Below are 25623 nucleotides of genomic sequence, written 5' to 3'. Positions count from 1 at the left end.
ACACACATGTGAAATACAGATGGCATGAAAGGAATAAGGGTCTATTAGAAAAGATACTGTAAAATAAGTTGTTTTTCCCATACTACAGATCATGTAAGCTGCAGGGTCATGCCCCAGGTCTAATTTTGAGAGAAGGAAAATTCTAAAATCATAATGCATTAGTGTGCTTTGGATGAAGCCATCTAGTCTGGGAGCATAAGGCTGCATGTAAGCAGGAGTCTTGAACATCTCTTTATGCCTAGATCTGTCAGATCTTCAGATAATTTTTTAAGTTAAAAAGACAGGCATTTTCATGTGAATGGAAAGAAAATGCCACTTTGATTTCCACAGAGAGGAAGGCAGGAGGCAACCAAGAGCAGTAGAAACATAACAGTGTACTAAACCATAAAAGCAGAGGAAATCAATGGAAACAAGGTGGAGGTGCACTGCTTAGCAGGATTTCTGACATGCTAGACAAATAAATTGCTGCACTTGCTTTGATTGCACTTCTCCTACATATGGGCATGTTGAATCCACAGAAAAGGAGGTGAAGGGGCCGCAGTGTATGTAAAGAAATATTTGTAGTGAGTATTTTGATCCAGATATTTAAAGAAAAAAGCATGGGAAAATGTGCCATATGCTTTAATGGCAGCAACTCTCGGCATGTAGCAAAACACAGCTCCAAGATGCACAGTGGTGGAATTGTAAGTTGTCCACTGCCTGGTACCATCTGCTTGATTAAAAACTTTAAAATGGAAGGGAAAGTGATCAAAAAAGTCACCTGTGTAACTGCTCACATATTGCTGCAGTTCTCCACCCACACTGATCATGGGAGATTTTATACAGATTTGCATGAATAATGCAAACAGCCTGACACTGATGAAAGTGTCTGCAAGAGAATGTTGTGATCCACAGAGTAAAAAAAAACTCAAAAAACCAACATAAAAAACTCAAAAAACCAACATAAAAACCCTCCAACCACAGGAGAAACTGTCTTGGAAGCAGTATTTTATTTATGGACACTCCAAGACTATGGAAAGCTGTAATGGACATGATCATAATTGATAGCTTGAATTCAGCACAAGAGCAAGAAATTGGTTCAGAGAGTGGGAGAGCAGAAGGAGATGCAGCTGCATCAAGGAAATTCCAAGGCCTTAGAAATCTGGGAAGTAATATGGGATTAATATAGCTTAAATTTTACATTCAGAAGATGGGGAAAGGTGCTTTCTTCCCGTTCTGTGTTTGCTAAACATCTGCAGGCAGATTCTGTAAATACCAGATGTTTGCTGAAGTGTCTCTTAACAGGCTGATAAGCTCATTCCAGAATGGCTGAATATGGTTTGAGGCTGTCAGTGCTCTCACACTCCACTTTACCCTGATTTTGCCTCATCCTGTGCTTTCCAGAAATGAGAAGCAGCTGGCTTAAATAACATTTATGCATGAATTGCTAAACACAGCCATAGCTAATGAGAGAGAGAAAAATAGAGAGGGAAAGAAAGAAGAAGGAAGGAAGGAAGGAAGGAAGGAAGGAAGGAAGGAAGGAAGGAAGGAAGGAAGGAAGGAAGGAAGGAAGGAAGGAAGGAAGGAAGGAAGGAAGGAAGGAAGGAAGGAAGGAAGGAAGGAAGGAAGGAAGGAAGGAAGGAAGGAAGGAAGGAAGGAAGGAAGGAAGGAAGGAAGGAAGGAAGGAAGGAAGGAAGGAAGGAAGGAAGGAAGGAAGGAAGGTGCTGAATATAAACAATGAATCTCATCCATGCCAGAAGCACGTTCAAAAGATGGTCAAGATGGTCCAAATATAGTTTAAATCTCATTTTATTGTAATTTTTGTACTCAGTTTCAACCTTTTCCTTCCCAGGCCAGCTGAGACTAGCTGCACTGTTCTTTCAGAGGCTTTTGGGACTACTCAGAAGGATTTGGGGTGGGTGTCACACAAGGCTCCCAGAATTTGGGTGCAGCACAACAGTTGTCTCACACCTGAAAAGTGCTACACGTGAGATAAAATGGAAGGGAATTACTTAAGAGATTAGCTAAGAAGAGTTAATTGTGGTGAAATCAAATGGTGGAGTTGAGTTAAAAGAGAAGGAAAAAGTAGGTGGTGGTGTAGGAAAAAACCAGTCTGACATGAAGTACAGGAGGCTGATGAGTAACATGACAAATCCTTGCTGCAAAGCAGTGATATTTGGGCTATAACAAACTAGATAAATTATTAGAAATGCATCCTGGAAAAGCAGCTTGTTGATGCACTTTTTCAGGTTTTTTTTTATTCTACATCTCAGATGTTTTACATATTCTGTGGTGTGACTCAGGAATCTTTGAGCGTGGTGAGGTAATTCTGAGACAGCAGTCAGTAATTTATGTAATTAGCATAACAGTATTTAATTATATGATTACTGTAAATATGAGTAAAAGTTTGATGGTGTAATTAGAATGTGTAATAACTACTTGTAATTACGTAATTAAGTGTGATGACATAAGCAAACTTCTAATGGGAAAAAAAAAGTATTTTCAAGCCCTGCTATAGAAAATGGTATAGTGCAAGTTACAGAGATGGTAAACTATATATATTTATATTTACACCAGTATGAATCCTTCAAAATAAGACCCATAAAGACAGAATATGGATAACATATTTTGCAATAGAACAGCAGAGTTCTTCCACTATTTCAATAAACTGGAAAATTCCAATTTTTTTGTTGCATATATGTACCTTCTCTTATATGCTCTCAAAACCAGAAATGTGTGTCTGGGCTTATATATGCACATACATAAAACTTAATTCAGTTTAATATATGAGATATGCAACTTCACACACAAAGGTATTTTTATATATCATTACATATACATCAATTTAAAAAAAAAAGGAATATAAAATAATAGATGATGGTTCAGGAAATGCAATGATCACTTAAGTAATAGCTCTGACTACCCCATTTCCAGCAAAACAGGAGATTGGATTTATGTGATCTATTATGTGAACAGTGCTCATGCAGCAGCCAAAATACAGAAAGGATAAACTCTGAAGAGATGGATGAGATTCCTGGGAGAATTCCAAATATCAATTCAATTGCACCTAAGAAGGAAATGCATGAATTTCTTCACCAGCAAATTCTGAAAACACTTTAATAATTTGGATTTTGGTCTTGTTTTTTTGGTGTTTTGTTTGTTTTCTTTTTTAATAAATTTGTTCAGGCAGCCACAGGGACCTGTGACATTCTCAAAGTAAATCTTCATCTTTTATTCCTCTCTAGAACTACATGCACATTATGTTGGGTGCCTCATATCTTTTTTCTGCTGTGTATAAATCTGGGAATTCACTGAAGCCACTTCAAATAAACATTTGTTGTTATTGGTCCACCCTGTTTTCCTCTCTGTTCTCCCCCATACATCCACAATGTGAATGCAGGAAAAAGAATAATATAATAATATTTTTCAGCTTTGTTATGATATTCAACTTGTAAAACCTCTCCTTTTTTTTTTTTTTTTTTTTTTTTTTTTTTTTTTTTTTTTTTTTTTTTTTTTTTTTTTGGTACATGAAGTAGGATTTTCCTCGCACTAGAAGCTCCCTTTCTTCAATGTGGATTAGCCCAGTATTTCAGGTATTCTGAATGTAAAACCCAACACTACCAAAGCCAGATGCCAATTACTTTCCTGTTTCTTTTCATGATAATATACATTGAAACTATATTAGCTTTATCCACAATACCATAATTTTAACATCCTCTGTTTGACTAAAACACACAGGCTCTGATCTTTACAGTATTTACAACCCAACAACCTCTCATATCTAAATGTCAAGGTACATTGTATTTTGTGCCAAAGCAGTTTATTCTATTTTTGATATTTTTGGTCTTCAGGATATTTTGATATTTTTGGTGTTCATACATGAAGAACTTTAGAAACTTTAGAACTTTATGGTGCATCCATAGTCAATGTTATTGCAAAAATTCCTGTATCATTGTTCCCAGGACAGAACCATTAATGACTGTTAATTCTGTTAATGACTTCCCCACAAAGCAGTGGTCCAAATTTCAGAGGCTAGAGACATGTCAGAGCACATAACAGATATTTTTGCCCTGTTCCTACAATTGTTGATTTCTGCCAATAACATTGCTGAGGACAGGATGAGATGAAACCCCAGCCTGAATATATTTTTTTGTATTTTTCTACATTACACTGTTTTATTTCTTGTTTAGCTATAGATACTTATTATGCATTTTGCAAATGTTTCCATTTTATATCAGAAGCTTTACTTGAATGTGTGACAGGCTTGGCCTCTGAAATTCCCTCAGTTTTGAAGGCAATGTCTATTTTGAGGTTTCTTTATGTGTAAAGAAGTATTTCCACAGTACATAAAAGTGTTTTGGTTTTAGTTTTTTTTCCCTGTAAAAATAAAATCTTATCTTTTATATAATTAAAATAAATTAAAACATTGTGTTATTAAAAAAATATTTTATATTATTAAAAATAATGGTTTTAAAGCCCTGCTGTACTTACTCTGTTGGCAGTTCCTTCCCATAAATTCACCTGGACATTCACAGGAATAGTTGGCAACAAGATCTGTACAGATTCCACCATTCCTGCAGGGTTCAGCTTCACATTCATTCACATCTGCAGGAATCACACAAAAGGATGCCAGGATTAGCAGAGAAATGGTAAAAGCAATAAGCACATGTTTAAAAGAACTGGAAAAAAAAAAAGAGAGAAGTTTTATTATGTCCCAAAGTACAATATAATTCAAAGTTTTTTTTCAATGATTTCCACTGTAACTTCCAGATGATATCAGGGCCAAAAGTTTGGCCTGAAAAAAAACCAAAAACCCCAAATTTTAGTAGTTCTAATGCAGTAATCAGTAGAGATTCTTGCAACTTCAAGGAATGTGGCTACTTCTTTATCAACAGATGCCAGTTAAGGATGTGCCTCAGTTGATCTCACATTCATTAAACATCTAATTGACAAGGCTGCTTAACCATCTAAAAAATTCCCTTTCTGTGAATGAGTTAGTGGGCAAATTGAAACTAATAACTTAATCTAGAAGCCAGCAAATTTCATTAAATTAAAAAGACAGAAAAGGTGAGTAATCTCACTTGAGTTCCTCTTTTTCAGTGCACTTTGTCAAACTCTTCAAGAATAAAACTCCCCTGTGTTTTTCAATGTAGCAACCTTAAGTGTAATACCAGATTTCTTTTCTCAAATGTGAGACAGAATTTTTCAGTGAACATTAATTAGGCAGGGGGATTGTATTGATGCATCATAATTAAATTTCTCAGTCACCACGTTTATATTTATTCTGCATGGACTACAAATGCTGTATAGATTTTATGTGTCATCTAGAAAAGACTGCTCCTCTGAAGTTAAATATATCAAAAAGGGTAGAGGATGTAGTAAATTTGATAGATGATATGGTAGATAATATGGGAAATTACTAGGAATTGAAGTCATGCTCCTTGCTGTTATGTTGAATACGCTTCTGTTCCCAAAATACCTTTTTTTTCTTTTTCTTTTTCTTTTTTTTTTTTTTTTTTTCCTGCTGGCATACACAAACTAAAGAAAATGTTACAAAAATGTCTAAATTTTATGCAACATGGCTTTGCTCAGGAGAAAGATAATTCAATTCTATCAACAAAGTTTCTTGATATTTGGTACTTTGAGGATGTGACTTCTGTACTTTCAACTTGATCTTTTTTTTTTCATTTTCCAGGAACCTGTATTCAAAACATTATGAATAGTGAGTAGGATAATCCCATTGCTGTGAACAGAAATGCAGAGACAGGTCTCCAGTGGAACAGGAAGGCTACTTTCACTTGCTTGAACCAGAAAGTTTTCAGATTTTTATGCTAAAATTAATGATGGCAATGGATCCCTGGGCTTCTTTTTAACCCCTCATGTTTTACCATTTCTTGCTTGTAAAGATATTAGATACTGGCATAATAAAACTTTAGAGTTAGCTGAATTTTTTCTATTAAAGATGAACAAGAGAAGTAACAGCTTAGAGTTCAAAAAATAAAACCTGCCAAGGGAAATGACCAAAGTGCAGACCTGCTCAGTTCTAAATTAAATTCTTTATATGTATTTATAAAATTTAACAAGGTTCTTCAGCTCCCTATTTGCCTTTTTAAGCAAAGCCCATTAACCTTACATTTTTATCAGGTTATTCATCACTTTAATACAGGCTAACACATTTGTGGGGAAAAAAAAAATCAAGGTCACTGTGAACTAAAAAAATATTAAGTGAACATATGAACTATCTACCACTATGCAGGTGGTAATTTATCCTCTTAAAAGCTTTTCTGTGTAAAGACAATATCTTCTCAAGATTTTTATTTTTCCTAATTTGCCATTCCTGTTGAAATAGGAAGAGAAAATGCACAGTTTTGCAGAATATTTCATATTGTCCATGTACTAATGGAGAAAAATAAACTGAGCTTGGAGCACCACATCCTTTTAAAACAATCCTCATACTCCATCCCCATGGAGCAATCAGAAATGATCACAGCAGAAAGATGGAAGTTGTTAATTATTATCTTTGTTACTTGGCTTCTACAGTGATTTTTTTCAGTAATTTCAGAAGCTTGAGTCCCGTCAGTTCAAACAAATTTGTCATTTTTGATGAATGAATGAGGAAATGTTGGTCATTGCAACATGTATGACATATTTAGTTCAAAAGAAAATCAACTAAACCGTGTTAAAGAATAAAAAACATTATTGAACATGGGTTAAATAATAATTTCTATGGAATTATATTTTTTTCCCATTATTATTTCATTTGACTGAACATGCAGATGAAGAATATTTGATTAAGGGTTGTTCCTATGGATTGTGGTGAGCTTATGTTCGAATTCCCAGATGTGCCAATTCTGACACCACACTTTACACCAGCTGGCGTGTTCCTTTCTTCTGGAAAATATAAACTTTGTTATGTTATCATGACAAAAAGTCATGATATTCACTAGAAATTTCACTAGAAATTTTAAAATATCAGAGTTTCTTCAGTAGTTGCTCCTACAGACAAAAAAGACTCATACAGAAAACTGTCTTTCTGTTAACAGATTCTAATTCTTCACCAAACACATAACCTACAAAAGAAGGATAAAGGTTTTATTTTGATGTAAATTAATAATGCACAGTAAAATCACTGCAGGATGCTCATGATTTTTCAGGTAAGGTTAGGTCTTAGCTTCAAGGCAGATCCTTTTGCTTTGCACTAAATAAAATACAGAGACCTGTGTGCTGCCAGAGAAATCAGAGTTCCTCACAGAGGGAGGTTGTAGAACTGATAAACGCTGAGTGAAAAGGACTCATCAAAAGGCAGAGGGAAGGTCTGGAACTCTAGATAGTGTCCAGTCAGATAAAAAAAACCCAACAAACGAACCCACAACAATAAAGAAAATAAAAGAAAGCCAAGAAGAACTGCAATACCCAACAAACAAAAGAAATTAAAGAACAAAAATACCCCCAACCTAAACAAAAAACCCAAACAAAACCACCCCAAAACCCCCAACCTCAAAAAACCCAAATGCCCAACCTCTCATTATTTCTCTGCTGAAGAAGTATTCTGAAATTCAGGGTGATGCAGGAACAGGGAAACTGAAATTTTCTGAAAACAGATTGTTCCTTGAAAGAAATAGCTGGAAGGGCTGAGAGCATTGATTAGGAGTTCAAGACTATGCTAAGGTTTCTTTTTATGCTGCAGATGGTTAAATTTAAATTTTCTATCTCCTAATATCAATCCATAATCACAAAGTTATTAATCAGACTTCTGTTTGAAGCACTGTTGTGTTGCACCCTGGAACAAAACTACACTGTCAGAAACTAGGAAAGTGATAGAGAACTTTTCTATGTCACATAGTGACTTGGAAAACCATCAAGGGGCAGATTTAAGATTTTGCCTTCCTTGGTGGATTTTATATATATACATATACTTATTTAATCCTCTAAGTATTTAATAAAACACGAATAAAAACTAGTAGTTGCAAATGTAATGTAATTAAAAATGCCTAGCCCTCATTTTGGGTTTTACCTGTTAAATATAGTCACACATATTTTCCTGAAAAATCACCCCCCATGAAATGGGTATTTAAATTATGTAGCTGTCATAATAGGGAAAAAGTAACTCATAAATAAAACCATTTGAGTCCTTTAGCAGGCTACTTGGTAGAAACTTGACTTCTTCCTGAAGAAGGGACCAATAAGCTCAATTTAATTGCATTTTTTTGGCCAACACATCTTGTGCTTTGCCTGTGAGTTCACACCAGTGTCTTGTTCCTGTCCCCTGCCTGTTTGTTCTTTTCACAGCCCAAATTCCTGGTTCCTGCCACCTGAGCCCTTGTTTCTGGTCCAGGACTGCCTTTTGCCACGCAGGCTTCCTGAAGCTCTCTCCTGCTGACCAGAACATTCCTTCCTTATCCTTTGGTTTTGCTGTCATTTTGGCTTCTGGATCACTCTCAGGCTGCTCATCTCAAGTCTAAGTCATGTTTTAAAATCAGTCTTCTGTGATGATAAAGTGGTTGGCCCATCACAGAAACAGCATTTATGTTCAAGCATCTTCACTGGAATCTCCTCTTAAAAAAATTCAGTTATCCTTTACTAATATTGCAAATATTTTTCTTCCCCATAATAAAGTCAATTTAGGATACAATTTAGTACAATTTAGGAACAAAAAAGTTAATCTAGCTATATCTGTTTGATTATTGGCTTCTGTGAAGAGCCACAGCCATACACTGGATAAAGATCAACTCCCAATCAGAGTAACTTCACACTCCCTCCTGTGCCCCAGGTTTCAATATTTTTAAAGAAAACCCAAAATATTTCCCTACACATTTGTACTTCAAAATAAAACTGATACATAGCTGACAATATGTTCAGGTATCTTTACTTTTGGAAACTGGCATGGCATAATGTGAACAAAAAGATAATATGGAATAATTATCTTTAAGTTTTAATATCTTTAATTATCTTTGGGGTTTAAGCTAAGCTATTCTTGTAGTTGCTTGATGGTTCTTTATAGATTTTTAAAATGCATTTTAGGTATCTTTTCTTTATTGTATATTGATCCTGAGTGATTAAATTACACAACCCAATACTACATCAGTAAGTTCACACAAAAAATATGATCTTGCTTGCAGAATTTTCTAGTATCTTGTTATTGTTTAAGCTTGATCTTTCAGATGGTCAAACTTTTTATTATGGATTTCCTAGTATCATGAAACTCAGCTTGCACACTTTTTTTTTATTTGCACCAAGCTGTTCAAGCACCAAATATTTTTAATACTAAATGGCAAAGCACCATTGAAAATAATGAAATTATACTGGTTTTATTTGGCATATAATCTGGCTCATGAGAAACTGAAATTTAATAAAGTTATCTTAACAGAGAGCTACTCAGTGATATGATAACATTTGAAGGATTATAGCAATTCATACATAGAAAGACACATCTTCTTTAAGAGTAGAACATTTTTGTTAAAAGTTTACCAAAAACCCCCAAATCAAAGCATTCTTCCTCATATTCATACAGTTTATAAAAACAAGCCTAAACTGTAAAGATCTCCTAAACTGGGTGGACATGCTGGTTTGATTTTTATCCCTAGAAAGAGAATTAATAAATAAGTAAATAAATGTGTTTAAACAAACTGAAAATGCATCAGAAAAAGCACAGGTGGATGACTTTGAATTTTTGGCTAAAGATACAGAATATATAAGTAATGGCCTTGATAATAATTTATTTTACTAATCTTAATTAGAGGTTTAAGAAGGTCTCCAACATGTTCCAAATGAATGTTTGTTTGTAATTTGTGTAAACAGATAAACTCTAACTTCAGCTATGACTGATCCTTGACTTAATTAGGATTATGCAAAAACAAGCTCTAGCACGTGTTTGGCTCAACAGTGGTGTGAAACTTTCTAAAAGAATGTGGCATATTCCTGTGAAATGCAGTAATTTAGTATAAATTATTACATCTGAATTGGATGTATTAACATTCCACACAGGACAGGCATCTGTTAGAATTCAGAGGTTCTCATGGCTTTTTCAAATCTAGTTTCCTGACCACAGAAGGCTCTAAAAACACCGTGCCAAGAGAACCTGCAGGAAACTTCCAGTGTTATGTGCCACGCTGAAAGGATTCACTATTCAGATATCCTTATTATCTGATCTTCAGAAAGTAAGGAAAACTGCTTTACACTTGAGACAAAAGTACAAACCTCTTGCTCCCCCATCCTTAGAGGTTAATCATTGTATTACCCTTTGTCTCCTAATTCCAGACAAAGTTTTCCTCTTCATGTATTTAGTAGAAGATACTGTGGGAAATGTCCTCCAGGATAACGCACCACAGGGCTGTCTGTTAGGATTCTTCCTGAAACATTCACTACAAATATTTTGCATTATATTATCCCAGAGCTCCTGCCTAGAATTCCTTCAGAAACTGCTTCTCCAACCATTCTTACATTCTTTTTTCAGAGCAATTTTATCTCTTCTCAGGCTTCTTTAAAAATTCTAGTTTACACATTTTTAAATATACTTCTGTAACTGGACTTAAAAAAATTTCAAAAACAAGAGATTTCCTGCTACCTGTTAACAATCCAGTGTTGTTTCCCTTCCTATTTGTTCTCAAATATATCTAGGTCAACTTGTTTCAAGAAAATTGGAATATATAGTTAGATCCTTTTCACTTTGATTTGTCAAAATCCAGGCTCTGAGAAAATGAAAAGTATTTTTAAGTTGTATTTTAATTAACAGCTTCTTAAATTTGGTGTGGTAAGTAAAATCCTTAATTTAGACAAACCAGCATTTTTTATGATGACTAATTTCTTTCTCCACCAGTTAATTTTTCATCTTTTCCACATGCAATTTACACTTTTGTTCAATATCAGAGTTATAGATATTTTTGTTATAGTAGCACTGAAAAGAATAGAGGCATGCATTTAGAAACCCAGTTTAAAACTGATTTATTATCTATAGCATTTTCCTATTTCTTTGCATTCAATTTTGGCACTTACCCTATGTTACCCTCACTCAAAGAAAAATTCAAAAATAAATTTAAAGTTTTGAAGTGACTTCATTTCTATATAATGGTAACTATAATCACAGGTTTCAGAATGCTAGGATTAAATGTAAAACTACTGGACAAATAATAATTTAAAAATAATAAAGGAAAAGACACAATTAAATGTATTCCAGAATACGTTTCCACTTTAAATTGTCTACTTCAAAGGATTTAAAATAAGACAGGGCTCTACAAGAACTGTTGCCACAGTAGTGATATATCTTGTGCTGTTAACAAGATTATTTTTGTGTATTTTTAGATACTTCTTCATCCCTATTTCGATTTTGAGAACTCTCATAAAATAGACCATGCAGTGAAATTATACTCTGCATAGGTACCTACTCTCTATTATGCAAAATACTTACATTTTCCTTATAGCCACTGAAAAGTTATTACAATGTCCTCTGTGGAGTCATACTTCCAACACTGGACTAGTCAGTATTTCCTGATCCTCTATTTACCTCTTTAAATGTCTATTTAATGGCTTTTCATCTGAGGCAATTTTAATCTAATGGAATTTTGCAATAGCCCAGCCAGGACATTCCTTATTAGTTTTAAAAGAGTTGGTACTTTAAAAGTTTTAATATGTACTGAAGCAGATTTTTCATTTTTAATTACTTTTAATGAATACTGGCATGAAAACCTTCATCCCATTAAGTAACTTACCATTTAATTTTACACTGTGGAAGTACATCTTCGGGGCAACTATTCCTGGTGTTTCCAATGAACCTTATTAAAATAATTGGCTATTTATATAACAAGCATTTGACAAATCATTTAAACTGCAGTTGAGGAAAAGAAAAAAAAAATGTTATTAAAAAGTGATTCAACTTGTGAATCATTTTTCATTACAAGCAATGCTCCAAAAATCTCAGCTTCAGGAGTAAGTAAAATTATGCAGCATTGGGGCAACTGGATGGATTTGTTACAATAATGTAGGAGATCACGTGGCAATAAATCCAATTATTTTCACAATGAGTTTGAACCCAAATCAGTATATTAGCACTATTTCCCTTCATACATCCCAGAAAAATTTTATCCCTTCAAAATGCAGTTGTTTATGCATTTCAGAATAGGGTGAGGGTAGGGTTGCATTGTTTTTACGTGAGCATGGCTATGGCACAGGTTTTCAAAAATGTCACTAGACAAACAAGTCCTGGAAGACACAAAGATGGACGTTCTAAAATTACCAAGCCAGATGATTATGGCTTTTTTTTCATATGTCTTTATTTGATGTACAGAGAGTGAAGTGTACTCATTTATGGCCAATCTGTATAAATCTGTATAATCTGTATAAATCTCATTTAAACAATCAAAAAATTTAGTCTGAGTCGCTTGCAGAAGTGCACATATTTGTGCTACACAGAGGTAATTTCAACTCTTTGCTGATAGTGTTCAAATTCAGACTCTTAGTTGCTCATAAATATCTGTATGTTTTACTGTTAATGGATCTTGTATTTAATCTGTAACTGCAAGTTGGTGAATGTCACCAAGGAAAGAAACACTCATCACCAATTCTGCCTTTTGTACTGTGGTGATTTCCTTGCCTCCTCTGCAAAGGTGACAGGGAAGACCCCATCTCCTTCCCCACAAAAGATGCAGCAGTTCCACCACATCATCAATAATTATCTGGGTCAGAAATGAAAATATTGTTGTCCAGTCCATACATAAAATCTTTACGATAACCTAACGGTGTGGGTGCTTACAGTTCCTGTAAAAGTCTCTACTTTTGCTGAGAAATGGAACAAGGTGCTTTCTCTGTTATGAGCATTGACATGAAGAAGTCAGAAATAAGCATTTTAAACTCGTAATTTCACAACTGGCAAAGACTCTCTTTGCCTTGCACTCTTTTCCTACTTTTGGTGTATGTCTTCTGCAGAATTATTCTGAAGCTCCCTTAAATATGTACTGACAAAGAAATTGGAAGAGGGTGAGAAGGAAGCAGATTAATTTCTCTTTAACAGTGACAACTGCTGGTATGGAAAATAATGTTGCTTTTAAGTAAACTGTAAAAACTGCATGAGAGTAATGACTGTGTGCATAAACAGCTCTGCTAGGTGCATGAAAGGATCACACAGAATACATTTTCAGAGCCAAATGCCACCTTACTGGCTTGTGAGGGGGGCAAAATGAATTCTGACAAGATTAGAAAGGTTACATATTATTTGGAGGTAAATAACATTTTAAATACTCTTTTATGGTGCAATGCCTACACATCTGGACCAGGGAGCATTGATTCACTGTTAATATGTTGTTGTAACAGGGCAATTCCTGAATGTAATTCCTGAATTAAATTTATTGGTAATGTAGAGCTGATGGTTTCACCTTTTGTAGAATCCCAGAATGGCTTGGGTTGGAAGAGGATCTAAGGATATCTAATTCCAAAACTCCTACCATGGGCAGGAACACTTTCCACTATTCCAGGCTGCTCCAAGCTCTGTCCTGTGTGGCCTTGGGGATCCAGGGGCACACAATTAATACCATTTATGTCCCTCTTTATGTTCCCATCTCATCACCTCTCTAGGACCTGGCACTGGCCACATTCTGTGACCTGATCCCACTGAAAATACCTGAGTGCAGTTAGTTTGTGCACTTCCAGAAAATCATGGTAAGCTGATTCAAACAGAATCTGATGGGGATAAATTTTCAGTGAAGGTGGGCATCATCATTTTTTGGCAGAATCAGACAATCCCACCAGAGGAAGGAACAAAATCTCAAGCCAAAGCATGACTGACAGAAAGCCACATGTGTCTCATGACATCAGACACTTAGCACATGGCAAGAACAGGAAGATAAACGGATTTATTAATAGTTTTCAGTGTACTTTGAGAAAAGCAAAGTATGCCTACATTTGTAAGAAGCATGGCCTTACAGAATTTTACGTGCAGTTTTAGAGCTGAGAACACATCTGCACATCCCTACACAGGTCTCAGGCATGTTTACTCTGCACAAAATCTAGAATGAGTGGACTGAATTTCCATTTGCCTACTGGAATGTTTTAAGTCACTTCCCAGTATGTCAAATCCCAGAAATTTCACTTTGCTGGGCTATTTTCTTTTAGATTATTTTAATCTCACAGGGATCCAGTTCCTGTGCTCTCAGCCTGCTGTCACACAAAGCAAAACATGATAAGTAGAGATGATCAAGAGATTTTCTTTAAAAATACACTCCTGACTCAAACTAAAACTCTCAGCCAGGTGAGCTACAGAAATAATTGTATGTTACTTGAGAGTAAGTGCAGAATAAATGCAAACTACATGAATATCCTGGGTATTCATATGAAAATGTGACAGCACCGTGGGTTTTGCTTGAGATATTTTATGAATACAAAGGGATTAATTTGTGATGCAGACTGGTTTCTGCCATTAGACCATTTTATCATTATACAGAGCTTCAAGCACAAATACTGAATTTTTCAAGTTTTTCTTGCACAGGCAGTGAGTCTGATGCAATATCCTCCTCTCCCTCTGTACTACGCTTTTTCTCAAAGGTGTATCCACATGAAAAAAATGCTACTTATAATTTCAAAAGAGTAGCTACACTACTGAATGTACTCCTGGACCTTCCAAGTTCTTTGACTTCAGACTTCTCACTGGGTCTGTAGTACAAACCAAGCCCTGATAACTGAGTTTGTTTTTCTTCTTTCATTTTTCAGAAGAAATTACCATGCAAAATTTTTCAGTTTCCAAACAATCAAGCCACTCATAAAATTTTCAGCTAGCTCGACAAGCAGTACCAATATTTTATATAGTAATAGGAAACTGCACAGCCATGTGCCAGCACGAGTTCCAAACACAAATACAATATTTTAATTCTGCATCCCTGACACACCTACACATACAGATGGCTGAGCACAGTAGCTCTTATAAGAGCAAAATGATAGAATCAAGAAAAAGGTCAGAAATACAAAATTAATATTTTTTAAAATTTTTTTTCCCTAACAACTGCTCCCAGACCACATCTCTGTGTGACAAAAGTTCTAATTGATAGGTGATTTCTCGTTGAACAATCAGATTTCATTTCAAGATTTCATTTATTTATCTTCCACATAGGAATGAGCTGGTGTATCTGTAAGGAAACTGCTGGTGCAACAAAGACTGAACACAGTTCTTCTTTTAAAACTTCATGTGGCTGTGTTGACCCTAAGCTCAGTGGCTGAAAATGACTTAAGAGTGTTGTGTCCACCAAAGTGGGCACAAAAAGTGGGAAAAATAAAAGGAAAATTGATGCTTTGTCCAGCCAAAGTTATCATATGTTCTTTCTCTAACCATACACCTCTCTACTGTGGTTCATCAACTCTTCCCTGGGACTCAGTGCACCCTTTCATAGTTTATTACAATATTTCTGTCACAAAAAGGGGAATGTATGATGTAGACATTACAGTGGGATAACTATTCTAAAATTTAGAGCAAATTCCTTTCAGTGTTTTTTATTTTTAATTCAAATATAAAGATAAACTTGTATGGATAAAACATCTCCATGTGCTATATTTTTAAAGCAGAACATGAACAAATTTAATCTCTTTTGCAATCAAACAGCAGTTCCTGCATTTTTGGAACATTAATTTCTTCCCACCTTAAAAAAACAAAACAAAACAAAACAAACTACTCCTTAAGAAAGGCACTAATTAGGGGAAGACAGATTTACCCACCTACAAAAATAAGTTTATAATGGCTATTGACAGCCTAAGTGACTTTTACACCATAGAAACACACATATTCTTAAAAGCACCATTCATTATGTAATTCAGTCAGTGCCTGGGCTGGAAGGAACCCAACCCCTCTGTTTAATATTGCCATAAAACCCCAAAGCAATCAGGAAGATCTATTTCCTCCTACTACAGCACTTTATGAAAGAAACTCTGCAATTACCAAGGCCTGCTTAAGAAAAGTCACAGCTCCATACCCAGTTCTGGTTAAAACAGGGAAAAAAAAAATCAGAAGGAAATCTAACAACAAAATGCTGCATAAAGAATACAGAATGTAAGGAACTTCTGACAAATAAACCTTACAGCTTTCTCTTTACTATAAGTCACTGTTGCTGTAAAATACACCACTAAACAAAGAAAGTTTTGAGAAAGCCACTGAGAGGCAATCTAAAAGTGCAAGAAAAAGCAACACACTGCACAGAAAAGGCAACGATTTTAACTGGCTGCACAGGAAAAGTAAGAGGGCGCATAACAAATGTCTGCAAAATAACAAGTGGTGTACACAAGGCACTCAAAATCTGCTTTTCTTCCAGTCTTGTAATAGACAAAGGATGAAGCATTTAAAAGATGCTGAAAGACAGCAGGTTTGAAATTGAAAATGGATTCTATTTTTTCCATATACAGCAAATTAGACTTTGAAACTCAATGCTATGTATGAAGAAATTGTTAAGACCAGTAACTCAACAAGAATAATATAGCTATTTGAATTGTGTATGGATAAAAAGAAAAAACAATGCTTACAAACAAATTCTAAGAAGAGTGAAACAAAATTGGTGGGAATATTATACTTCCTACCTGAAACTTTAAGGCAATCTCTGTCTCTTACTGAATCAAATAAAATCTCCAAGAAGGGTGCAAGCCTCAGCTCAGTTACCTTTAACCATGGAATTTATTTGGATTCCAAGGAAAACAAACACCTCCTTCCAATTGCCCCAGAATTGGTGTCACTGTTGTCCCATCTCACCACACATTTATTGCAAGAGGATCCATCAACAAAACACATTTTCAGCTGACAAACCTGTCATTTTTCACCTCCTTAGACAATTTCCTTTTTCCAGGCAGTCCCCACACAAGCTTCCCTGGATTTCTGTGAATGGGACAAAGCCACCAGGACCTGTTGGTTCTGCCATTTCTTTCAGCCCCTGACACAGCTTCAATTCTGGGAACATTTTACTGACTTTTCTTCCAATAGCCTTCAGTGGCTATTTGTTTTTATATTCTTTACTGGTGATCTCTCTCAGATATCTTTCAAATTGCTCACTTTCTTTCACATTTTGAGTTCAATTCTGGAAGTTTCACAAACTAATAATGATACATCTTTCCTCCTTTTTTTCTTGTCCAAGCTACTGGTCAAACACAGGAATAGTTTTCAAATTTCAACTCCACAATGCTTAGAGGCACAAGGACATACTTACACATATAACTGGCTACTGTATTATGGAGTTTATTACTATATCACTAAGTATCTTGTTAAAACTAAGTATAATTTGTTAAAACTATTCACAGAGCTAATTTTGATGACAATGAACCTGTCTTCTCCGCCCCAAAGAATAAAATGGAACAATGTGTTTAAGTTTAGAACAGCCCAAACAAATATTTTTCTCCAAAGGAGGAACCAGGAGGAGCATGGGATGAAAATCTGATGTGGAGCAACTGCATGCACACTGGTACATTAAATTTGCCCACTTGGCTCTTGGGATGGCTGGCTTGGAGCAACCAGCATCTGTGCAAGAAAACGATGGGTTTTAGTCGTCAAAACAGGGCAGCTGCACCAAAACCATCTGTGGAATGGTTTCTGGAGTGCCATGCCACCCAACTGCAGCCAGGAGTGGTGTAGCAACAGCACTCATTCCTTTTAGCACAAAATCTGTGTCACATTCTGCACCCCTCTCACTGTAATTCCTTCCTGGTAGCTGGAAAAGGCACTGTGATTGTGCCCCTGGGATGGAGTAATTGTGGATGCACGGACAGACTGGGGAATGAGAGGCTAGGAAGCAGTGCCAGGGAAAGGGACTGGGGGTCCTGGTTGTGGGAACTAGTAAAGGTAAGATGATTTCTAGAAAGATGTAAAAGCAGGCCTTAGAAACAGAAGGAACAGAAAAAAACTCAGAACTAGCTGCAGCTGCAATGTCTGGAAGTAGAGGAAGTTACAATAGCAGAGTAAACAAGGACATTAAGCAATAGCTTGAGTTTAGACTTGGCTAAGATAGAGCGGAGGATTGCAGAAAAATATGAAACAATATATTCTATATCTAACAAGATAGAAAGTTTTAAGCTTAATAATGGAGTATTGTGTATTGTTGATAGAAGGCATACAAGCAAGCATTGTGTGAAGCAGGTGTACATGTACTTTTAGGTTGATTAGCACAACTGTCTGTAAGCTTTGGTAATATGTTATTGACTAGAAAGTTTTTAAAATGCTCTCTAGCAAAGAAGTCTTTGGCTGGTACTGGCTGTGGGTGAGCTTTGCCATCTTCTTTTTGTCTCCACCATGGAATGAGCCTGATACTACAAGAAATGGTAGCAGAGATGGTGATTCTGCCACCTCGGGATGTGTTTAAAAAAAGGCTGGACATGGCACTTGGTGCTATAGTCTAGATTCTGATCTGAGGTGTTAGGACATAGGTTGGACTGGATGATCTTAGAGGTCTCTTCCAACCTCATTATTCTGTGATTCTGTGATAAAAGCTCAAGGAATGTACCCCAGCAGTCCCGTCCTGTTTGTAAAAAATCCTCCAAACACAAAGGCCAGTGTCAGTGCCCTGGAGCCAGGAGGGACATCCCTGTCCTGGGGCACAGGCCCGGCATGGCCGGCCGGGCCAGGGAGGGATTGTCCTGCTCTGCTCTGGGCCGGGGCGGCCTCACCTGCAATACTGGGTGCAGTTCTGGCATCTCAACATAAAAAAGGCATTAAAGTGTCAGAGAGTGAGCAGAGGAGGCCACGGGGATGGTGAATGGTGTGCAGGGGCCCTGTGAGGAGCAGCTGAGGGCGCTCGGTGCGTTCGGCTGGGGAAGAGGAGGCTGAGGGCAGAACCACCACAGTTAGAGCCACCCATGAGAAGAAGAGGAAAGGCAGCTCTGATCTCTGATCTCTGCTCCCTCTGACACGGGCAGGGCCTGAGGGAAGGGGGCCAGGGATTTGGGATGGAGCTCAGGGGAAGGTTCTTCCCCAGAGGGTGCTGGCACTGCCCAGGGAAGGACTCCCCAAGGCTGCCAGAGCTCCAGGAGAGTTTGGACAACACTCCATAGAAGCCCAGGGTGAGATTTGGAGGTGTCTGTGCACGGACAAGCTTTGGACTTGATCATTGTCATGGGTCCCTTGCAGCTCCATGACTGTATACAGGAACTTACTTGTAGAAATTATGCATCAGGTCAACTGGCCAAAAACTAGCCTTTCCAGCTGTGGCACCACTGGAAAAATGCACTGTGCCCTAGATAGCTGGAATAATGCCTCAAGGTAGAATGGAAATCTGCCACAGGGCCTGTGCAGTTTTCCTGACACGTTTGTGCAGCACATGTGGGTATCACAGGCCATCCATGATGAGGAAGAAGAAAGCAGAGAGCTCGGTAAAAACCTGGGAAGGGCTTGCTTACATATTAAATGTGTTTGATTAACAACCCTTATTCTTGGAGCGCAAAGATTTTAGTTATGTCTGGCAGAGTTAATGATCCTCAGAATATAAACCCACATGCAAATGAAACCCTTAAATCTGAACCCTTTATTGCTTGAAACATGAATTTTCCTGGTTGGATCTCTGTCCTTTCAGCTATTTGAGTGCCAGCCAGTAACACATAGTGTGTCTAATGCTTCAAATTCCTGCTTTTTCCAGTGTGCAATCTCTACCTGATAATCACAATAATGCATACTGTATATATCTTCTAAGTGGGTTTTTTGTGCCCTGAGGGGTTTTCTTTCTCTTTTTTATTTTTTGTTTGTATGAGGGTTTTTTGTGAGTTGTTTTATTTTTGTTTGTTTGTTTTTTGTTTGGTGTGGAGCTTTTGGGGTTTTTTGTGGTTATTTTGTGTTGGTTTGGTTTTTCATTTCTGTTTAGTTTGGATTTTTTGGGGGTGTTAGGGTTTTTGTTTGATAAGTTTATTTGTTTTTTTTGTTTTGGTTATTTTTCGTTGGTCTTTTTTTTGTTTTGGTTTTGGTTTTTGGATGAAAAAAGCTGACCATTTCAGGTTTCAGGGTATTTCCATGGATTCTGACTTGTTCTAGGCTGTTTTAATATAGAATCACAAACTGGCTTAGGCTTTAACAGACTATAAGGATCACCTAGTTCCAACCCCCCAGCCATGGGGATTGCTCCAGCTCTCCTGGAGCCCCTTTAGGCCCTGGAAGGGGCTCTGAGCTCTCCCTGGAGCCTTCTCTTCATCCCCAGCTCTCCCAGCCTTGCTTCAGAAGAGCCCTTGACATGAATCTTCATTCCAATCAGATAAGTAAATGCTTCTTAAATAATGGAGGAATATTTTTTAAAAATAGATTTTCTGTGGGTATCAGCACAAAATCCAGTCCAGACCTCCCCCTGAGGCAGACTTTCCTGGTTTTGGTTACTTTAGGAGCTTTGAAATGGGAAACTCTTTCCTTTTTTTTTGCCACTGGGTAGCCAGAATCTTTTCCGCAACCACAGCCAAATAATATCAGTTTTGCAATAAATCAAGAATATCCAGTCAGTAAAATTGCTAATGATCTCTTTTATAGTTTACATATTAATTATTTACACAGGCAAAAGGTCAGCAAATCTCAGAAATACTGACGGGGTGTTTGTTGATATGAATGATAAAATACCAGCTTTGAGAATGTATCTTGACTGCAAAATCAATCACCTGGCTTAATTGATTTGGCAACAGAATATTAGACATGAAAGAAATCCAAGATAAAAAGCTCTGTGCAAGAGAACCACGTCGTGGCTTTTGCAATTCTTGACAGCGTAGAAGAGACGTGCCTTGCAATGAGGTCATTTTAATTTATCTCTTTATGATAAATTTGACAGACTTCTTACTTGATTTACAGTGAGTTCAAAATTGAATTGTTAAACTTCATGAAGCAGAGGAATCTGTATCAAAGGAATGCTGTGAATTGAGCTAAGGTGATATTGTATATAAATGTTAAATTAGTCCACCACTGAAAATCCCACACTTCTCCCTGACTGCAGAGAGCTCTGTGGCTGCCTCTCACAGCATCCATCCTCAGAGACCCTCTGAACACCTGGATAGGGTATCTGATTTATCACCCCATCTTAAATCAGATTATCTGAAAAGGACTAAATCTCATTCTCCCCCAAAGAACAACTCTTCACATAAAGTAGTCTTTTCTCAAATCACTTCAGCTGCCTTCTGGGGTTGTGGTGAGCCTGGGTCAGCTGTGTGAGGGCTTTATCTTGTCTTGAAGTTGGCAGAAACACACTTTGCTGATTATCAGGACCATTAGCTAACAAAATATACCTCACTATTTTTAAAAGGATGCTGTGGATCCAGCAAAAAGCTGATGAATCACTCTGTGATGCACCAGCTGTATGTTCCTTGCTTATTAATTAGGTGACAAAAGATGGCATTCCATCCAAAACTCGTGCTCAGCAATGTGTTTTGCTTGATGAGAACTTGTGGTATTATTTACTTTAACAAAGGTCAGCTCCTTGATATTTGATGGAAGAAGTGTTGTGTGCCACGCTGATGCCTCAGGTTTTGGCTTGTACATTTTTCACATTCTGTGCTGCTTTAGTGTGTCATTCTGAGCTTCATATGAGGGGATGGTGAGCTCTGTGCACAGAGCAGGGAGACAAAACAATTCCTGCTCCAGCTGGGCACCAAGGACAAATGATCCAAATCTCAGCCCAAGAGCACAAACACCATGGGCTGCAGAGAGAAAAACAAGCAGGGTGGGAGTGCAAGGCCTAATGATGGAATTGGACAATTAACTCCAATCTGCAAATGGAGCAGAAATTTTAAAAAATTTACAAATCCCCGTGACTGGTCGTGCATTTTGGGACCATTTTGGTTCATCTTGGGTGCAGCCCTGGCTGGGCTCTTGTACTGCCCAAGGTGGATCTATGGAGGAGATCCTTTTAATAAATCCCTACTTTATTCTTTAGCTCTGTCCAGCCTCTGCTCTAGGTCAGCCTTCACAAGGCATCAGTTTCTGGTGACCCAGAGGGGACAAAGGCATCTGGAAAACCCCCTGGACCAGAGCCAGAGGAATGTCCAGCTCTTGCCGTGATGGGTCCCATCATGGAGCATCCCTGAGCACATGTGTCCATGTGATGGTGAGCTCATCCACGTGGCTGGACAGCAAACACTCATTTCCACGCTCCCAGTGGAGGAGTTGGGTGTATATTTTCACTGCATTAAGTCAGTGGAATTGCCCACGTTGCCCACATAATTAACTGAGAGTGTGGCCAAAATAATGGAATTGAGTATCCATATTCCAGTCTTTGGATACACTTTGAGTATTTAAGGGACATAACAAATATGAAGATGTTAGCTGAGGTGGACTGTATTGTTCCTGGACACTTCAAATTATAGACAAGTATCTAAATGGAGCAATTAATTCAGGTAGGCTGGATTCAGTGCTTAGTCACTGTGAGCTGAATGACTGAACTAATTTTTACATGTGAGTGGAGCTGGATTCTTGACCATTTCCTTGAGGTTTTACCTTCTGTAACAGCTGGCTTCCAAAAGCATCAACAGCATAAGATTTAAAGAGGCATGCTGCTCTTAGTTTAAGAACCACTCATGCACAAAATGGAAACCCCAAAATTTTTCTTGTGAGATTCTCCTCAGGCAAGCACTTGTTTTGAAAGAGCATTGCATGTGAAAAAACCCCTGGTTTCTATTAAAATAACAGACTACATTTGTAGGTTAGCACATGACCTGCTCAGTCACTAGCAGATGAGTATCCCTCACTAACTGGCTTTGCTTGCTGGTGAGTTGGAGTGAGAAGCAGAAAAGCTCCTGACTCTGTGTTAGCACTACCCAGCAGTAATTAAAACATCCTTGAGCTATCAATGATGGTTGCAGCACAAATCCAAAACACAGGCCCACACCAGCTACTGTGAAGACATTTAACTCTGCTCCAGCTAAATACAACACACCCAAAATTTCTTTCCCAGCATTGTTCATTATAGGTTCTCTACCTACACACTCTAAGATGAGGCTACTGACCTGCTGTTCCAAATCTGACCTGATAATAGGAAATACCCTCCAAATAAATGACAAGGATTAAAAAGAGATGAAGAAACTGTAGGTTAAATTTACATCTGATGTAAGTCTGGAGGATCTGCCCTGGAACTTCGATACTGTGATTCAGAACATTTCTTCATTGTTTATAAAGACATAGGTGAAGAAAGATGTAGAAGATATTTATTCAAAAATTTCAGGAGTTTTTCCCTTTTTTTTTTTTTTTTTTTTAGGATTAATCAAAGCAAACCCACAAACACTACTGAGACAAGAAGATAGTCCTTCTGTTTCAAGTATGCTTCTGTATTAAATCCCCGCAAAATACATTTACCTTGTCCTTGACATGGCATGAAACACACATGGCAAATCATGTCCTGTTGTGTCCAGTGGGTTGGTAGTCAGGTCATCTTCTGAGGGCAGCAGCAGCATTCTGTGGTATTAGCTTGCTCATAATATAAAGGCCAAAGTCTGATATACTCCAGGAAACCAGATCCGATATTAATCCTTAAGAGTGCAGGCAATAAAAAGGCTCCTCTCTATAAATACAATAAAATTTACCATGTGGAACTTACTGTGCTGGCAGTGAATCCCATTAAATCCCTGTGGACATTTACAAACATAGCCTATGAACGTGTCGCCTCGGTATGCTTCACTGATTTCACATATCCCACCATTATGGCATGGATTGGGAAGGCAGGGTCCTGTGAGAAGGGAAAAAAAAAAGAAAAAAAGAAAGAGAGAGAAGTATGTACACATCCACAATAACAACCATAATTTCAGACATTTATAAGCATTCATTAGAGAAATAAAATGCCTTATGCAGGCCTTTATATTCCACTACCTCAGTGAAATACACCCTTCACTTACTTCAGATAACTTGCCAGCAAGGATTTTTATGAACGAGAAAAAAATATGAAGCGTGTCACTACTCATTAATCATGGCATTAGTTTTTAATGTGAGAGAAGACAGGAGACAGTGAGGCTAAATCTTGCTCTTCTGTTAAAGATAACAGGCATTCTAGTTTTTGCACTACTGAGGGAATAGGTATTAATCAAACATGCCTATCATGCACAGAGTGACATGTACAATGTCCCTGAATGATCACTACATGTCAGGTTAGCAGTCTGAGGAGATCTTTGCTATGGCTCCGGGTGACTTTCTGAAATGTGAGTATCTGGGCCAGTAGTTAGCAGCTACCAAACCAACTATTCTTTTCCACTCAGTGCCTCTGTAGCCACTTCAAGATGATGTGAAAAACCTCTTCTGACTAGATTTTCCTTTCCCCCAACATGCCTCATGCTAGGATGCATAAAGTTTCAGCACAGAGATCTGCTAGAACTGCAATTACTATAACTTTAAGTACCTTTGAAAAATGGAATTGTTTGACCTGAGGTCTAGAGTTTACTCATTTAACAGCACTGGAAAAGAGGTGCTTACATGTTAATGTCTTACTAACAGTACCCCCAGCATGACTCCTATCAGAAGAAAACATTATTTTGATTTTTTTTTTCTTTATCTCATTTTAAAGAAGTGGTAAACATTGTTTAGAAAGCCCCACATGCAAGTTTGTCTTGATTTGTAAATTCAATATAATGTATGTTATTTGCAACCTGTGCCATGTACCCTGAAAGGTGATAACCACTGCTTGTTGAAATGTAATGTCATAATCATTCACTCACTTTAAATTGCATTTGGAAAAAAATACCCAAAGCAAACAAAGAGAAAGGAAATCTAGAGCATAATTTACTGACAGAGTTGGGAATGTCAGAATCCCAGAATCACAGATGTTGGAAAAGACCACCAAAGCTGTCAAGTTGAAGATGTATCTGTTGCTCAATTTGTCCCTATCCCAGAGCATGTCCACCCCTTCCTGGGACACCTCCAGGGATGGGCACTCCAGACCCCCCTGGGCAGTGCCAGGGCAGTTCCTGAGCCCCCTTTCCATGGGGAAATTCCTGCTGTGCCCACCCTGAGCCTGCCCTGGCCCAGCCTGAGGCCGTTCCCTCTGCTCCTGTCCCTGTTCCTGGGAGCACAGCCCGACCCCCCGGCTGTCCCCTCCTGGCAGGAGCTGTGCAGAGCCACAAGGGCCCCCTGAGCCTCCTTTGCTCCAGGCTCAGCCCCTTCCCAGCTCCCTCAGCCTCTCCTGGGGCTCCATTCCCTTCCCAGCTCCCTCAGCCTCTCCTGGGGCTCCATTCCCTTCTCAGCTCCGTTCCCTTCCCTGGCCCCGCTCCAGCCCCTCCATTCCCCGTGTGAGGGCCCAGAGGTGACCCAGCACTCCATGGGGTTGGTGTGACCTGACAAGTCACCTTAGTGAACCAACAGATGAACAAATATAATGATTTAGGCTTTAAAGATCTGTTAATCCAATGTTTCTGGGTATCTGCCTGTTGAGTTTTTCAATTACAAGCCCAGATTTGAAAGGTTCTCACAGCAGCTTCATTCATCCAGATGTCACATCAGGGAACACCGCGCTCTCCAAGCAAATATTAATTTGCAAAGCGTAAAAATTAACTGAATGATGAGGATGTCAGAACATATTCCCCAGTTATTACTGCCCATGTGGCTATTGCAATTTGAGAAGCCACGCAGGTGAACATTTCTATTACAACTTTTGTCATCAGCCTGTTCCAAGACACAGCCCTGCAGAGGTTTTGCTGGTGTACATCATTAAACAAGGGATATGTCTCACTGAACCAAAAAAATAATGGACATGAATGTAC

The 25623-nt window shown here is 37.8% G+C and overlaps 1 protein-coding gene and 1 long non-coding RNA gene across 2 annotated transcripts in view; one reads left to right on the top strand and one right to left on the bottom strand.

Annotated features, from left to right (window-relative positions):
• Positions 1-25623, bottom strand: part of EDIL3 (EGF like repeats and discoidin domains 3) — a 233797-nt gene that overhangs the window by 98467 nt on the left and 109707 nt on the right. The window contains exons 4-5 of the mRNA XM_064404372.1: positions 23475-23603; positions 4471-4584 (exon numbers count right to left, since the gene is read on the bottom strand). Of these exons, the coding sequence (XP_064260442.1) occupies positions 4471-4584; positions 23475-23603 (243 nt within the window). The remainder of the gene's footprint in view (positions 1-4470; positions 4585-23474; positions 23604-25623) is intronic.
• LOC135290454 (uncharacterized) lies at positions 4509-5926 on the top strand. Its single transcript, XR_010353224.1, has 2 exons — positions 4509-4628; positions 5675-5926. It is a non-coding gene; the product is annotated as an uncharacterized LOC135290454 (long non-coding RNA).

This window comes from Passer domesticus, chromosome Z (assembly GCF_036417665.1).
Source record: "Passer domesticus isolate bPasDom1 chromosome Z, bPasDom1.hap1, whole genome shotgun sequence".
In the NCBI taxonomy this organism is placed as follows: Eukaryota; Metazoa; Chordata; class Aves; order Passeriformes; family Passeridae; genus Passer; species Passer domesticus.
This window is presented reverse-complemented; position numbering and strand designations above follow the sequence as displayed.